This window comes from Panthera tigris, chromosome C1 (genome assembly GCF_018350195.1).
Source record: "Panthera tigris isolate Pti1 chromosome C1, P.tigris_Pti1_mat1.1, whole genome shotgun sequence".
In the NCBI taxonomy this organism is placed as follows: Eukaryota; Metazoa; Chordata; class Mammalia; order Carnivora; family Felidae; genus Panthera; species Panthera tigris.
The window spans coordinates 36,923,170-36,938,727 of NC_056667.1; the positions used below are offsets into that span (position 1 = coordinate 36,923,170).

Here is a 15,558-nt window from a genome sequence, read left to right on the forward strand (position 1 = left end):
GAAGGAGAAAACAAAACAGGAGAGTGGGAGCTTTAAGGGTGAATAGGAGTTCACCAGGTGGAGTGCTAGAGAAGGGGATGGGCACTAAAGGCTCATGGAGAGCCTATGAAAGCATATCTGATGGGGACAACTTAATCTCTTACTTGTTCCTGCTTCTCTTCCCCAAAGTCAACTCTAGGCCCAAAATTCAGAAAAATAAAAACAAAATATCTTCATGAGGATTTCTTTAGAAGGCACTTTCCATGAATCCCCCTTTCCTTCTGCCCTGTTCCTCACCCATCTCACCTGTAACTCCAAAGTCCTTCTCTTTTGCCCAACCTCGTGACAGGAGATTCATTACACAACCCACAGCACTGGAGTTCTTAGCTCTCTCCCCTAAATCTGGGCTCCTGTCCAAACCCAGGGAGAGGTAGCTACTTTACCCATTCCTCTCAACCTTGCCCCAGTTCTCTGTTTACTTCCCATCTCTCTCTGATCCCGGCCCACTGAATTTGGACCCTACTCCTTTCTTTACTTGGCCCAGCACCAACTTTGCACCTAGCATACTGGGAACACTTGTGGAGGGAGGTTGGAAGTGGGATACTTGGGATGGAATTCTGGGTGTCACTCTGTCTTTCCTCCCCAAATCCTCGATTTCCTCTATATAGTTGGGTGCATATACTTGTAAATAGCTAACATTTAGTGAGTGCTTACCATGTTCTAGACACTGGGCAAAGAACGTTATATATTTTAACCCACAACTACTCTAACACAGTTTTTTTTAATGTTTATTTATTTTTGAGAGAGAGAGAGACAAAGAGAGAGACAGAGAGAGAGAGAGAGAGAGAGAGAGAAAGCCAAGTGGGAGAAAGGCAGAGAGAGTGGGAGACAGGATTGGAAGTGTGATCCGCTCTGACAGTAGAGAGCCCGATGTGGGCTTCAAATTCATGAAACATGAGATCATACCTGAGCCAAAGTTGGATGCTTAACCAGCTGAGCAACCCAGGTGCCCCAACCCGCAACAGATTTTTTTCAAATAAATTCAAAATCTGAGCGAGAAAACCAAGGCACCCAGAGCTTAGTTGCCTTTCCAGCGTCAATATACTGGTAAGAGGGAGAGCCAGTGTTCAAAGCCAGGCAGTCTGGCCCCAGTCCCTTAAGGGACTAAGTTTGTGTCATTTGGGAAACCAGCAAGACAAAACAGTACAGGACAGACCAGCGCACAGGAAGAATAACGACAGGAGAGGCCAGACAGGCTAGAGGACAGGTGCGTGATTGAGAGTTACACGCACAGTCAGGGCTACAGCCGAGTAGGAGGAGGGTAACAGAAAACTAGTAGGAGTCTTGGAAAAGGGTGAGACAGAGAAGGGCAGACAGTCCGATGGGAAAGAGGGGGAGATCATGGAGGTTGTGAGGGAGGCAGAAGACAGGGGACAGGAGACACAGACAGGAAGACAGGATGGCAGGCAGGAGGTTCTCGGGCTCATCCTTGTCTGCACAGATTTTAGAGGAGCTTCCTGAGATGCAGGTGGATCCCATTCTTGGACCTCAACACAATTCTTGGCCGGGGAACAGGGATCCTGGAAGGATCTGGTGCCAGCTCAAAGCGGAGCAGGGTCAGGGCCACCGCCACCTTCATCTCGTTCATGGCAAACTGCTTCCCGATGCAGTTCCTGGGTCAGGGAGGGAAAAGGAAATGAGAAGTGGCCTCAATCCCCTTGCTGGGAATAGCACATGCAGGGCCCTTCTGCATGGGTCCGGCCCCGATCCCTTTCCTTCCAGGACACCCACACACATCTCGACCCAAGCCTTGCTTCACACTCTGCCCCTGACCTTGGACAAAGCCTACAATCTTCCAGGGCTAGTTCCTTCTACCTCTGCTGTCGGCAGGCCTGAAGTCCTCTTATAAGAGGGTCAGCTCCAGAGGCACACAGCCAAGTCAAGTGATCACTACAACAGTTAATCATCAGGGTGTTTGCGTCTCTATAAGCCATTACTGATTTCAAAAATGAGAAGCCAGTACAGGGTACTATAGGGGCCAGCTGGGCCACTTTAGGCCCTAACCATATGGGGGGACAAAGGGACCCAGATCCTCAGAGAAAGGACAAGGTAGAATTGTGTAAGGAAAACAGAATGGAATCAGAGAGACATCCAAATGGGCAAGGCCATAACGATGCTCAATCTGCTCCACCATCTCCTTCCCAGTTTGGGTCCAGACTCCTGTGCTCCCCTCAACCCCTCTGTCAACCAGCTTCTGTAGATTCCAAGTCTACTGCAGAAATGTCCCTATTGGCCATCCCTCAATCTCCTCACCCAGGCTTCTCTGTCTCCTGCCTCCCCTTCCTCCCCTGAAGCCCCACCCAGCTCAGACTCTCCCAGGCCCTCCATCACAGCTAGGGGCATGTCCACATGCCTCAGCTGGCATTAAAGCCCTCTCTGGCTTGTTCCCTCACTCACCTATCATCTGTCCAGCTCTGCCTCCCCACTCAGCTCCTGCTGATGTGATCCCTGAGAATACCCTCCCTCCACCTCTGCCTGCCTCGTGCTCAAGGCTAATGGCAATGACAGCCCACCCTCACCCTCTCTGCTGGCTGTACCTCTTCATACCTGGATCCTGAAGTCACACTAGTATTTTTTACTCAGGGACACATCACTTTCCAGAACAGGACAGTGCCAGGAGCATGGAATGTCCTACAGTGTGTTCAATTAGTAAATGATGGAGTGAAAGAATGAATGAATGAATGATGTCTCTTTGGGAGCATTTATGGCTGTGAACTCTTGGCGGCAAGGGCAGTATCTTTCTTCTGCGTTCCACCTCCTAACATAAGACGTAGCACACAGAGACAGGCTTAAAAAGTAGTCTTAGAATTGCATGAAGTTTATTGAACTAAAAAAAAAAAAAACCTGAATGGAATGAAATATGGTAGCCATTAGGTCTGAGCTAGAAATGGATCTCTCTGGCCCTCTCCTGTCCTTACTGGCAGCCACATGACACGCACCAGTGTCTAAGGCTCAAATCCTACAGCCAGTATCTGGAAGAATAGTTTGCTTAAAGCCTATTCTGTGAAAGTGGATTTAGTGTTTGAAGAAAAGAACTCGTTTCTAGTAACTACTTACAAGATTTAAGGAATTTACTAATTAGAGGACCATTTCAGCAGCACTGGAGAATTTCACAGCAGCCACTCTGGAGAATAGTCATCCAGCTCCACAGCCACTTCAAGTCTGCTTTATGTTTTATACCCCAGGAAACTTTCAAATACCATGTGCCATGTATAAAACAGTGGCTTTTCTCTCAAAAACAGTTTAATGTCTTACTTGCATCTATTTGCCCACTTATGCAATTGGACTCTAAGTATAATATTAATGTGTATAGAGCCCAGATCATATGTACTGATTTGACAACTAGGAAAAATGTCAAGTACATGTGACCATTACCACGGACTCAAAAATTCTTTTGGATAGATGCAAACATAATAGTGACACAAATTAGTTGAATACTTCATTAATCCCTTAAGAGGCCACAGTAACCACCCCATGTATGACATAAATATTTGAGATATGCAAGGCAGCTGAGAATGGAAACACATGCAAAGAATTCAGTGGTGCAGTTCGGGGAAAGAATGGCTGGTTTGAGAATGTGTATGAAAGATTTCTATCAGATTCCATCCAGATTTTGAAATCGACAATACTTGAAAATTAACATGTGAGAAAATCTCTTGTGCAAAGTCATACTCATACAGTGAATCAAATACTAGAATGCACTGAATTTTGGAGCAGCCACCAGCACTGAAGTGTGGCTGGAGATTGGGGAAGAGAAATGGGTCAATGTCTCCAGGTCGTGCCATGCTTCCCAGCTTTCTTTTGCATCTATTTGCAAAAGAACATAAAGGCACATACCTTTATGTACATAAAGGCACATACCTCTTTCCCAGCACAGAGACAAGCAAAGGCATATCTATAGACACCCGTATAAAATAGGAAGTCACAAGTATTGGATATGTACCCAGCAAGCACCACCCACTCCCATCCTAGTACAAATAACTCACCTTGCTCCTCCTGAGAAGGGCAAGAAAGCATGGCTGTGTCGGGCAGAACCTGGTGCAAACCGCAAAGGGTCAAACACCTGCAGAGGGAGCACCAGGGCCAGGACAGGTATGATCAAGCCCCTCCGTCCTATTAAGCAACCACCAGACAGACTACCCAGAGGTAGGACAGGAGAATGGGTTGGTCTGGAGAGCTCATCCCATCCCCTCCTCCCAAGCCATCATACCTCTGGGTTTGGCCACACCTTTGGGTTGTGGTGAAGGGCATAAATGGAGAGGAACACTGTGAATCCTGTGGGACAGAGGAGAGGAGACTGATCATACCCATGCCACGCGGGGCCATGTGCACACACAAACAGTTTGCTAACCACAATAAGAGCCATGTCTCATCAACACTGAGTGGAATGATCGTGTTGCAAGAGAGGTGGGGCAGACAAGGCAAAGCATACAGGCAGAAAATACTAGATAACCCTGCTCAGGCTGAGAAGCAGGAAAGAACTGGAGGCTTACTTACTCTTTGGGGCAACTCAAGTGACAACTCAATTCCCATTTATCAAGTAGCATCCATAGGCCCTTGGGTAATATGCATGAACTCATTCAATCCTCACACCAACCTTCCAGTGAAGGCACTCTTGTCCCCATTGTCCATATCAGGCACCTAGAGCCTCAGAGAGGCTAAGCTACTTGCCTATATCCACACAGCTAGGATGTGGCAGGCCTGGAGTTCAGATCAGAGGTGAGCCAAGGGTGGCCTCCAACCATGGCTGGATTCTCAGATCTGGTCATCAGGTGCTCTCTGCCACCAATCTGAGGGCTCCCCACAGACTGGACTGTCAAAATAATGACAGTGGATTCCCTGATCTGCTTCAATGACTCGACCCCACAGGGAAGGAAAAACAGCTCTGTCTGGCCCAGTGGGATTTTCTCTCTGCCCATCAAATCTCTGGATATTACAAGGTTATGCTAATTTTGAAGCCCCTTGCTGAAGTCAACACCTCCTTGCAGAGAAGATGCAATGTATTGAGTCATTTTTATTTTAACTGATATGTATATAGTTGTTTGCCTTTGTCACAAAGGGGTTACCCAAATGTTATGTCAAATCTTCAGGATATTCAAATAGATATGACAGTGAAGACAGAATTGGTCCATGAGTTTGGACTTGGAGTCAGGAATTGGAGTATGTAGTTTTAAATCAGAGAATGTCAGTGCCTTCAGTGGGAATGCTGTAGCATCACAAAACAATGGGATCTCATGGTAATAGAATGTTTTTGTTGGATAAGTTTGGAAACTTAGGATTCTGTTCTTTTGAGATCTTAGAATTGAGATGCACCTTACAGGTTATTTGGGAGAATGAACCGAAATAGAATATATTCTCCATAGGTAGGAAGGGGAAGTAACCTTTATGACACTTTGGCAGTGCTCTGGCTCTGTGTCAGGCATTTTCTATCCTCATCCAAACTAAAGAGTAAGTGTCCATTTTTGGATGAAAGATGACCAGAGTGATTGAGAACTGCCACATGACATGTGGACCACTGACGTCCCATGTGTTCTTGCAGAGTGTTGCTGTGTGAGTGTGGTGACCTTCATACCTTTGGGTAAGGAGCGTCCATCAGGGAAAGTGATGGGCTTGCTGAGATCTCTGCTGATGCCTGGAACTGGTGGGTAGAGTCGCAGTGCCTCTTTAATGCACATGGTGGTGTAAGGCATCTGGTCTAGGTGGTCCCTGAAACGAAGCTATCCTGAAGGACAGGCAAGACTCTGCCAAGCGGGAAATTCTCCAGTTGGGTCGGCTGGCAATCCCATCTCGTGAGCACTCACCAGGTGATGGAGGTACCATCCCCCAGGAGACTCTGGACCTCCTTCCGGCACCTCTGCTGATGCTCAGGGTGTGTGGCCAGGGCATAGAGGATCCAGGAGATGCCACTGGCTGTGGTGTCATGGCCCTCAAACATGAACGTATCCACTTCGGCACGGAGGTCCTTGTCAGTCAATCTGCTGCCGTCCTCCATCTGAGAGGAAATGGTGACATGGCAGAGTTTGCCCCTCCCTCCAAGCTTGTGGGCAAAGCCTCATGCCTCCCCTGCTCACACTCACTCTGGCAAAGAGGAGGATGTCCAGGAAGTCCAAGTGCCTCTTGCTCCTGACCTTCTCCAGAGCTCCCTCCTCCTGCAGCTGAGCCTTCCTCAGCTTGATCACTCGGTCTGTCCCAGAACAGTGTTCCCAGGCAGAGCTGAGAGCTCTGGGTGCCCAGATACAGCTACCCCCTTGGCCCACCTACCCCCAGCTGTCCCAGCCTGGGTGCCATTTGGATCAGGAGGAGAGTGGTAATAGGTGTACATGTCAGGGTGAGAGCTGTAGCACCATGTGCTTGCAGGTTGGGTTGCCACTCAACAGCACATCCTGGATAGACACTGTTTGAATGCCATTGGCAGGGAGTCTCATTCAGCCTTCACCCACGTGATGACAAATATCAGCTCAGGCACAGCACTGGCATCCTAAAACATGCACCAGGGGGGTACCCAGTGTGGGTGTGTCCCAACCTCTGGAGGGGCCGTGGAGGGACAGAGCTCTGCCTGAGTGTTTGGGGCCAATCCCTTTGGGATGTCTCTGAAGAAGGAGGTGAGCTGCCTAGGGGCCAGAGTCCAACCTGTATGTTGATGGGCAATCTGGCAGGCCCGGTGGTTCCAGCGGCCTTCAGGGGTCAGCCTATAAATGATGTCATCCTGGTGGAAAACATTCCTCACTCGGGAAAAAGCCAGGTTGCTCAGGTCTTGAATGGCCTGGATGTAGGACTGGGAGATCCTGAATGGGAAGGATGCAAAAGGGCCTAAATGGTGGCAGGCATCTGCCCTGGAGTGGATTGGGGCTGTGGGTGAGGGTTCCTCAGTCAGTGGGACAGGTACCCGAGGCATTCACCATTTCTTTCTTATGCTCTTGAGACCCTCAGCCCTTTGCGAGGGACATAGACAGCCAAGTTTTTCCCTGTGGCAAGGATCAGGGATCTGTGCCTGATGAAGGTGTGGTGTGGGCTGAATTTGACTGTGGCCTGGAGCTCTCTGCACAATGTTGCTGTTGTTGATGGGAAACACCCAAGCTGCCTTACCTACCTCCCAGGATAAGTCCACGCCAGTTGGTAGGAAATAGGGCCTGGTGCCTGAGAATTTCACTGACCTGTCTGCTTCGTGGCTGCCTTGGTAGCTGAAGGCGCACTTCATAATGGTGTCTAAGGTCATCAAGGAGACACGCTCAAAGATCTCCACATTTGCGTTCTGTCTGATGAGGTCCTCCCATTTGTCCTGTGGTGTAGGGACACATTAATCCTCTACTCCTCCAGAAGGCCCATGCTGACAAGGCTAGGCTCTCTCTTCTGATGGGATGTCCTCTCTTTCTAAAGTGGCTGTGTTTTTAGCATTTTAAGAAATATAGCAAATAAGTGTTTGTAATGTGATGAGTATTTTCACAGAAACTTTTGCTATATAATTAATCATGATCTCTCATAACCTAGGAGCAAGTTATGGCACTAACCACCTTTTAGAAGAACACAAAATGTTTCTGAGGGCCAAAAGGTGGACGTTTTCTGCCTTTTGATCTAGACAAAAGAAACAAGTCAAGTCCCACATTAGGGAGCAAGCATCAAGGCAGGAGAAAGGCTAAGGGATCAGTACCAGGATTCCTAAAGAAGGGATATCAGGGACCACATTTCCTTTTGTTCATCAAATGTCAGCTGAGCACAGTTAGTGAGACATAAGGTTCTGTCCAGAGGTGATATGATGGTGCAACCCAGGCCTGGGGGTTGAGACCTGGTCTCCATTTCCCTCCATGGAGTGGCTAAAATCCATGCAGAAACCTTTAGCCCCAGCCCAGAGCCCATGTCAGTGACATCCTGAAGCTGCTACTGCCAGGCCAGCCAGGGTCACTTGTCCTGTTGTCCAGGGGGATTGACTGCTCTTCCTATCCAAGCCAAAAACATCAAGTGGGGAGGAGAATGGACCCTGGATCCACCATGACTCTCTCTTTAGTTGGCAATGAGCACAGAGTGGAGGCAAGCTTGTGCCTGGAACTTTCCTGTCTCATCCACTCTGGGGAGCCCTGTCTCCTAGTAAGGTATAAGTGTTGTGCCTGATGGATGTCTGTGGGACACACATGCCTGAGAGTGGGCTCTGAGAACTGTGCTATGGGTGTGAGTGTGCAGGTGAGCACGGGACGGACTTACCAGCATCACGCGGACAGAATCATCTATGAGCCTCACGTAGGGCTTCAGGATGCCATAGTGGAAGGCTGGGGTCAGCATCCGCCGGTGTTGGAACCACATCTGACCATTCAACAGGAGCAAACCATACCCTGGGCCACAATGGGGGTGTGTGGGGAGAGGTACTCCCAAGAGTCGTCTAGGAATTTGGGAGGAACCCAGGGTGTGAGAAGAAGGGCATCCTGGGCAAGTCTGGGAAGGCCAGTGCATGTCAGGAAGGTGACCACGCAAGTATTGGGTCACAGCAAGTGGTCATGACAGCTGAGAGATCAAGGCTGAAACCGAGCAGGTCACAGGTCATAGAAGGACTTCAGTGAAAAGTCAGGCTGAGATCATTCTCGAGGACTGTGAAGTGATGTGAAAGAAGCTGAGCTGCAGGAGAGCTCTCCCCACCATTAGGAAGGGGTGAGGGTATTTTTTTGAGAGAGAGAAGGAGAAAAGGGAGAGGGAGAGATGGTGAGCCAGGGAGAGGGGCAGAGAGAGGCAGAAAGAGAGAATCTTAATCAGGTTCCAAGCTAGGTGTGGAGCCCAATGTGGGGCTCAATTCCATGACCCTGGTATCATGACCTGAACCAAAATGAAGAGACATCCTCAACCAACTGAGCCTCCCAGACATCCAGAGGTGAGTTTTTTCAGAAGAAGAGAAACGAGGCTCACTTCAGAGTTGAGGGTGTGACTTTGGTGCCGGTCACTACAGTCTTGTTTTATCTGGGCCAAATGGATAGTTGTTGGCAAACAGGAAGGTGGACTATAGTCCTGGTTAAATGTACTTACCTATCCACGGAGCCAGGAATCTGGAGATGCCATGAGACTTTGGGTCTGAAAGTTAAGAGGGAATTACAGGACTGAGGGGAACATGGAAGGCAGGCTGCCCCCAGGAGGTGCTGTGGTCCAGGCCAGTGGCCCCCATTCCTTCCTGAGGATTGTAAGCTGGCAGTTTGTGATAAACAACTCCCCAGTTGCCTCCAAGCCCTGACTCACTTCCTTTCCTGATGGTAACTTGGGCTTAGGAGGGCAGATTCAGTGGTCCATAGCACAGCCCCAATGAGACTGTGATCAGCAAAGAAATATAGAAATCAGGCATTCTATATGACCCACCACAGACAGGGATTCTGAATACCAGCCATCACGGACAGCAAATTGACTTTGAGATCTGGGATCATATCAGTGTGGTGAAAGAAAGAAAGAAAGAAAGAAAGAAAGAAAGAAAGAAAGAAAGAAAGAAAGAAAGAAAGAAAGGAGGGAGGGAGGAAAGAAAGAAAGAAAGAAAGAAAGAAAGAAAGGAGGGAGGGAGGGAGGAAAGAAAGAAAGAAAGAAAGAAAGAAAGAAAGGAGGGAGGGAGGGAGGGAGGAAAGAAAGAAGAAAGAAAGAAAGAAAGAAAGAAAGAAAGAAAGAAAGAAAAGAAAGAAAGAAAGAAAGAAAAAGGAAAATGTAATCCCTCACAGCTGTTTAAGCATTCCATCTAAGTATCTATATTTGGCCTTATGCTGGCTTGTGGGCTAGAAGGATGGTTGCTGGAGGGTACTGAAGGCTGAGCCATGACTCTCTTCCAGAATTTCATAGTCCCCAAGGAATATACCCAAGAGAGAAGAGCCATAGCAGAAGACATGTAGGATAGTTCTCACCTGATCGCCCCAGGATCACCTTCATGTAATCCGGATCATAGACTATGAGGATAACTTTGCTCCCCCACAGCCAGCGAGGACTGGCACATGGGTATTTCTCTGCCCTTTTCTGAAGCTTTTGTAGCTCTTGGCCATCTTGGAACTGTAACCGAGGGAAAGACAAGTCAATAAAACCTTCCTCTTTAGGTGCACTGCTTAGAGTGGTGGTGGCAGGTAGGCTGGCCCCAGGGTGATAGTTCTAGATATCCACAGTGCTTAAGAATTTGTAACTGTTTCTTTTTTTTCTTTTTTTTTTTTCACTTTCTTTAAAAATATTTTATTTTTAGATTTCTTTCTAGGTTAAATATTTCAGCCAATCAGGAGCAATCATAATATACCATATGGAAGAAATTAAAGGCCCTGGAGATTTGTTAATGCTGTCATTGTTTATTTGCCTTCACATCTTCGTAACACCCTGACTCCAGCTAGTTTTCTCTTACCTGAATTAGAAACAAATCTGTGATTGTTCAACCTCATTTAGGAAATGAGCTTTGCCATTGGGAGACTCCGTGGACAGCTTGACTAACCAGTTAAACGTAAGGCAGAAAAGGGGCTGTCATGCCAAAATTTGCAAAGCTATTTGCCAGATGAATTATCAGTTGGAGGAGTCACAAAGAATACAGATTGTTGATTTAAAGGTTCTCTTTTTTATGGTCAGTATTATGTAGATCTGAGGGAGGGATACCCAGCAATTGCATTAGATGGTTCTGATTCACAGCACCATTAATTGTTGTGAACTGAGTAAGATCAGAACACCCCAGAATTAGTGTGTATGCAGTGGTAGTATAAGCAGGAGGGGCAAACAACAAATCTCTCAAGTGAGAGTTCATGAAGTACAAGTTTATGTAGTTGAATGCAGGTTTTGTTACGTGACGCTGGCTCCTACAGAAAGCCCACAGGTAGCACGTGATTTCTAAGGTCAGAAATTTATGCAAGTAGCTTTTGGCAAGGAGAATAAATGTGTAATTTTTAAATTAAATTCTGTATAGTCTAGCCAAATGGACTGTTAGCAGAATTCTCCATTACGTTTAAGGAAGTCCTCTTAAGTGACAATAAGGTGTATATATATTTTTTACCTCTTATTTATAAGAACAGTCTACAAATAGTCACATGCGTTTTATAAGGATCTTATGAATCCCCCATTTTTGTTTGTTGTTTTTTTTTTTGAGGGATCAACTATATACCTTAACACTCTCAAATGATCTCTATATATTCTTCCTTCTTGAGTTATGGTATGACTAGTGTTTCAAGTTATCAGTGTATGTTCCACATCACTCTCAGATTTTCCTTCTTTTTGCTTATCAACTTACATTCAAGGATTTTTTTTTCTGGTTCAATATTTTAGCACATTAATTCTAATCCATGGGGTTCCAGTATACACCAAGTAGCCTAATAGTTACATTATATATTCTTACTCCTAACTTTTTCTTTTAAAATGGAATAAAGGTATTTTTCATTCTAAGATTTTCAGGTCATTCCTTTTCAGAGTGCCTTTTTAAAAAATTAAATTTTGAGATGGCTTTATTTCATTCAAAGCCTCTTGCCATTGTTTCTTGCCAGCTCCCCAACTTTATTTCCATCTCTCTCCTTCTCGTTCAGTAGGATCCAGTCCTACTTGGTCCCTTCTTTTCTTTTTTTTTTTTATTTTTTTATTTTTTATTTTTTAATATATGAAATTTACTGTCAAATTGGTTTCCATACAACACCCAGTGCTCATCCCAAAAGGTGCCCTCCTCAATACCCATCACCCACCCTGCCCTCCCTCCCACCCCCCATCAACCCTCAGTCTGTTCTCAGTTTTTAACAGTCTCTTATGCTTTGGCTCTCTCCCACTCTAACCTCTTTTTTTTTTTTTCCTTCCCCTCCCCCATGGGTTTCTGTTACCTTTCTCAGGATCCACATAATAGCCAAATTATGGAAAGAGCCTAAATGTCCATCAACTGATGAATGGATAAAGAAATTGTGGTTTATATACACAATGGAATACTACGTGGCAATGAGAAAAAATGAAATATGGCCTTTTGTAGCAACGTGGATGGAACTGGAGAGTGTGATGCTAAGTGAAATAAGCCATACAGAGAAAGACAGATACCATATGGTTTCACTCTTATGTGGATCCTGAGAAATGTAAAAGAATTTGTAACTGTTTCTGATGAGACAGGTTCTGATCTAGATTCCACATTCAGTGAACTTATGTTCTAGTGTGGGGTGGAGTTGGGGAAGAGAATCAGGCCTTAGAGTCTGAAGTGTTCTTCAATTACTTAAGGGGCCTGCTCTGTGCTCCCAGGTCATGGCCACCATTGGGCTACCCTTCTCCTTAGATCCAGTGCCATGACCATCCAGTGGGAACCTCTTACCACAAAGCTATGTTACTTTGTCCACCACGATGCCCTCAACCTGCACAGCAGGGGCCCTGGGTCCTGTTTCTGCCCAGTGACATGCCTCCATTCTGATCATATGCTCTCCTCCTCTAGGGGACCCCAAGGAGCCAAATGGTGCCATGCCCGGCTATTCCCCTCTCTGGGCCATTCTGAGGGCCACTGATCTGTCAGCTGACTGGACAAACACGTGGGGCTGCGATCTGTCCCTGAGCAGGTCTGGCCAGGGCCAGGTGACAATCTTGTAGAAGAGACATTGCCCACAGTGGCAGTGGCAGTGGCAGTTACTCTGTCAGTAAATACCCAATGTCCACTGGCCTTCAGCCTATGACCACTCAATGCAGGCTATGCTCCACTAAAGCTGCAGCCACAAAAAATGTCCCCCAAGGGAGGCACAAGGACAGAAGGAGGACAGAAACTAAAGGGGCAGCGAAGACAATGGTCAGGTGTTGTGGCTCTGCTACTAGAAGTCAGGCTGAGACAGGGGAGGAAAGATGGGGCTGTTGACTCACCTCCTTCCCACCCTGCAGTTCCCCTTTCATAGTTCCTGGTGGATTTCACCCCTAGGTAGTGCAGTGAGTTTGTGGACCCACAGCATGCTTGTCCTTCGTAGGCATTACGTTATTTCCAATTTTTATCAATTATGCAGGTTAGAATGACTTGCTTGAGACTGTAATCATCAGCATCATCATCCCCACTTTACAGAGGAGGAAACAGAGGCATAGAGTATGTGGCAGAGCTAGGATAAAATCTACGGAGCTTGGCTCAGAGACCACATGCTTCCCTGTCCCAATTGTGACTTGTCACCTTGCCTGAAGGTTAGCTTTAACTCACCTCAGGTGGCATTCTAACTCCTGACTTAGCCAATAACAGAGGAATTGAATAAAGGAAGGTTTCAGATAGAATTATAAAAACAAGAAATATTTGGCTACAATATCTGATAGGTCAGCAGCCGATGAGAGATGATTGGGCACCGGGAGTAATATTCGATATGTAGCAGAACCTGTCTGCTTACAGAGTCTACATACAGTCAGTTAATGGGAAAGTCACTGGAGCAAGTTTTTTAGTTCCTTATGTCAAATCCCAGCTTGGGAAGGTGACAACTGCATCTAACAAATGTCCCAATTTCTCCAACTGGACAAATAATCTGGAAGTCATTAGTGCAACAATGCACAGGAAGGAACTGGGGTCTGGCTGTCTCCCTGTGGCTGACATGAAGTTTCCATCTCTGGCGCCACTAGGTTGAAATCACTCTGCCTCTTTCTCTGAGAAGAGACCGGTCTCCGCTCTCTACAACACCCCATCTCCTAGGCTTGTTCAATCCACACCCACCAGTGAGCCCCTCTCCAAGTGCCCCCCTTCCTGTAACTCTCCCTTGGGGACCAGTGCTGACAGAACGGGCTGGGTAGGTGCTGTCTCCCACCCAGTCACCCCAAGCTGCTCCTTCCTCTGTCACTGCACAACCTGAGTCAAGCATCCCTTGGGGTCAGCTCTGCGCTGGCCACCAGGGTACTGGAAGGAGGTGACATCCTCAGCCCATGGATTACATGGTGCCTGGTTTGAGGAATGAGAGCTAATGTGGAAACAGATTCTGTTAATGGTGGAACTCAGTGTGAGTGCTCTTTACCTGCCCCATCCTGGGAACCTTCTCTTGTGTGCCAGTGACTTGTCAGGGTTGTAGCACTGAAAGCACCAGTCTGGAACATCCACAGTCTCAGGCACCCCACCTGGTTGTTCCCTACCCCTGACGTGATCCCCAGTCCAGCAGTTGACCCTGTTTTCCTGTAATCTGCACCTTCTGAGATTCCTGTCTATGGTCTGAGTCCCAGGCATCTCAGGGCCAGGCTGAGAGGATGGGGTTGAGTGGCTGGGCAGGGAAGCATCAGGAAGCCTGTTCTGAGAGAAGAGGCAGGGTTGCTCGGCCTGAAGGGGAAGATTCAGGAAGGAGCAGCCATTGTCCTCAAAGAGCTAAGCTACAAAACAGCCTGTGGATCTGCCTAGGAAAGAGGGTCAGACTGGCCTGAGGGCACCAGCACAGGCTTCCTTGGAGGGGCTGAGCTCCAAGGCTGGCTTGGGGCACTGAGGTCTGAGAGGTAAGCTAGACCCACGTGCTGTCACACAAGAAGCCTGTGTGGGATATATCTGCTGTCCAAGCGTATGCTCTGAGAATCCAGGCCTGCTCTGTCCTCCCACCCCCCGTCCAGCCCCTTCCTACCTCCTGGATGTCCCCGAAGAGCCAGTGGGAAGGAGGGGACGGGAAGTGCTGGACTGCTTTGAGCAGCCACTGCCTGCGCAGGTAGAGCTGTGCTGCCTTGAGCAACAGCAGAGCCAGGCCTAGCAGAGAGGCCACTTGCAGGAGTCCGGAGACACTGCCCAAGGGTCTGGTGAGGCTCAGCACAGAGACACTCATGGTGCAGGGACAGCTGAATCCTCTGACTGTCCCTGACTGTGGCTGACCTCCCCTGAGCACCCCAGTCTTGTCAGTCCAGATAGGATTGCCCTGCCCACCTGGAGGGAGGGTAAATGGAGGGGGCAGAGGTTAGACTGGGCCTCCAGTGGTCATTAACTGTGAGGATCTCCCTTGGGAACCAGTGGCAGGAAAGCTTTCTCTGCAGACAGCAGTCAGCAAACTCCCACTTGGACTTTTCCCTATTATTCATCCAATATTTCAGGAGCACCCGCTAAGTGCCAGGTATACTTAGTGCCACAACATGGCTGGCTGCAAACAGACAAGAGCCCTGAAAACAAACTGATAGAAGACCACTGTTCAGTTATAAAATTGAGAACATGTGCTTACTGGGATTATTATCCCTTTTCAGAAAGCAAAAGTCTTACAGGGAGCTTGTGTGACGTGGCCACAGAAGAACTGCCATTGAGAGTGCCAGCTGGGATTAGAATCAGGGGTTCTCCCGACCACCTGCCTCAGCTGCATCAGCAGTGTTCCCCATGCTTGTCACTATCCACTCATTAGTTTTGCCTGGGGCCGAATGGGCCAGCAGACAGAGCACCTGCCAGAGACTCAGACCTCCAGCCCCAGGGCACACTCATGACTTAGGAAGCCAATGACATTGACTTCCTGAACCTCAGTTTCTCTTTCTGTGAGATTGGGTAATCATCCCTTTCCCAAGTCCCTCCCAGGAATGCATATTCATGCAGTCACTCATGCACTCAGCCAATGTTCTTGAGCTCACTATCTGCTAGGTAAAGGCAGAGAACTAACATTACAAGAAAACACAATAAAGCCT

The 15,558-nt window shown here is 47.6% G+C and overlaps 2 protein-coding genes across 3 annotated transcripts in view; one reads left to right on the forward strand and one right to left on the reverse strand.

Annotated features, from left to right (window-relative positions):
- Positions 1 to 15,558, forward strand: part of LOC102968150 (cytochrome P450 4X1-like) — a 99,712-nt gene that overhangs the window by 5,671 nt on the left and 78,483 nt on the right. The window lies entirely within an intron of this gene.
- Positions 1,399 to 14,826, reverse strand: LOC102968736 (cytochrome P450 4A11-like). The gene is made up of 12 exons (XM_007077244.3): positions 14,529 to 14,826; positions 9,897 to 10,038; positions 9,046 to 9,090; positions 8,236 to 8,363; positions 7,194 to 7,318; positions 6,670 to 6,824; positions 6,117 to 6,223; positions 5,841 to 6,031; positions 5,612 to 5,745; positions 4,250 to 4,314; positions 4,026 to 4,102; positions 1,399 to 1,652 (listed from the first exon to the last, which is right to left on the reverse strand). The coding sequence occupies exons 1-12, from the start codon at positions 14,721 to 14,723 to the stop codon at positions 1,484 to 1,486; spliced, it is 1,533 nt and encodes a 510-aa protein (XP_007077306.2). The 5' UTR covers positions 14,724 to 14,826; the 3' UTR covers positions 1,399 to 1,483.

Coding starts and splice junctions, on each gene's coding strand:
- LOC102968736 (XM_007077244.3), bottom strand. CDS start 14,723: ATGAGTGTCTCTGTGCTGAGCCTCACCAGACCCTTGGGCAGTGTCTCC. Junction 9,091..9,896: donor GGTGATCCTGGGGCGATCAG/GTGAGAACTATC, acceptor CTTAACTTTCAG/ACCCAAAGTCTCATGGCATC. Junction 4,315..5,611: donor TGGACGCTCCTTACCCAAAG/GTATGAAGGTCA, acceptor TCTGTCCCACAG/GATTCACAGTGTTCCTCTCC.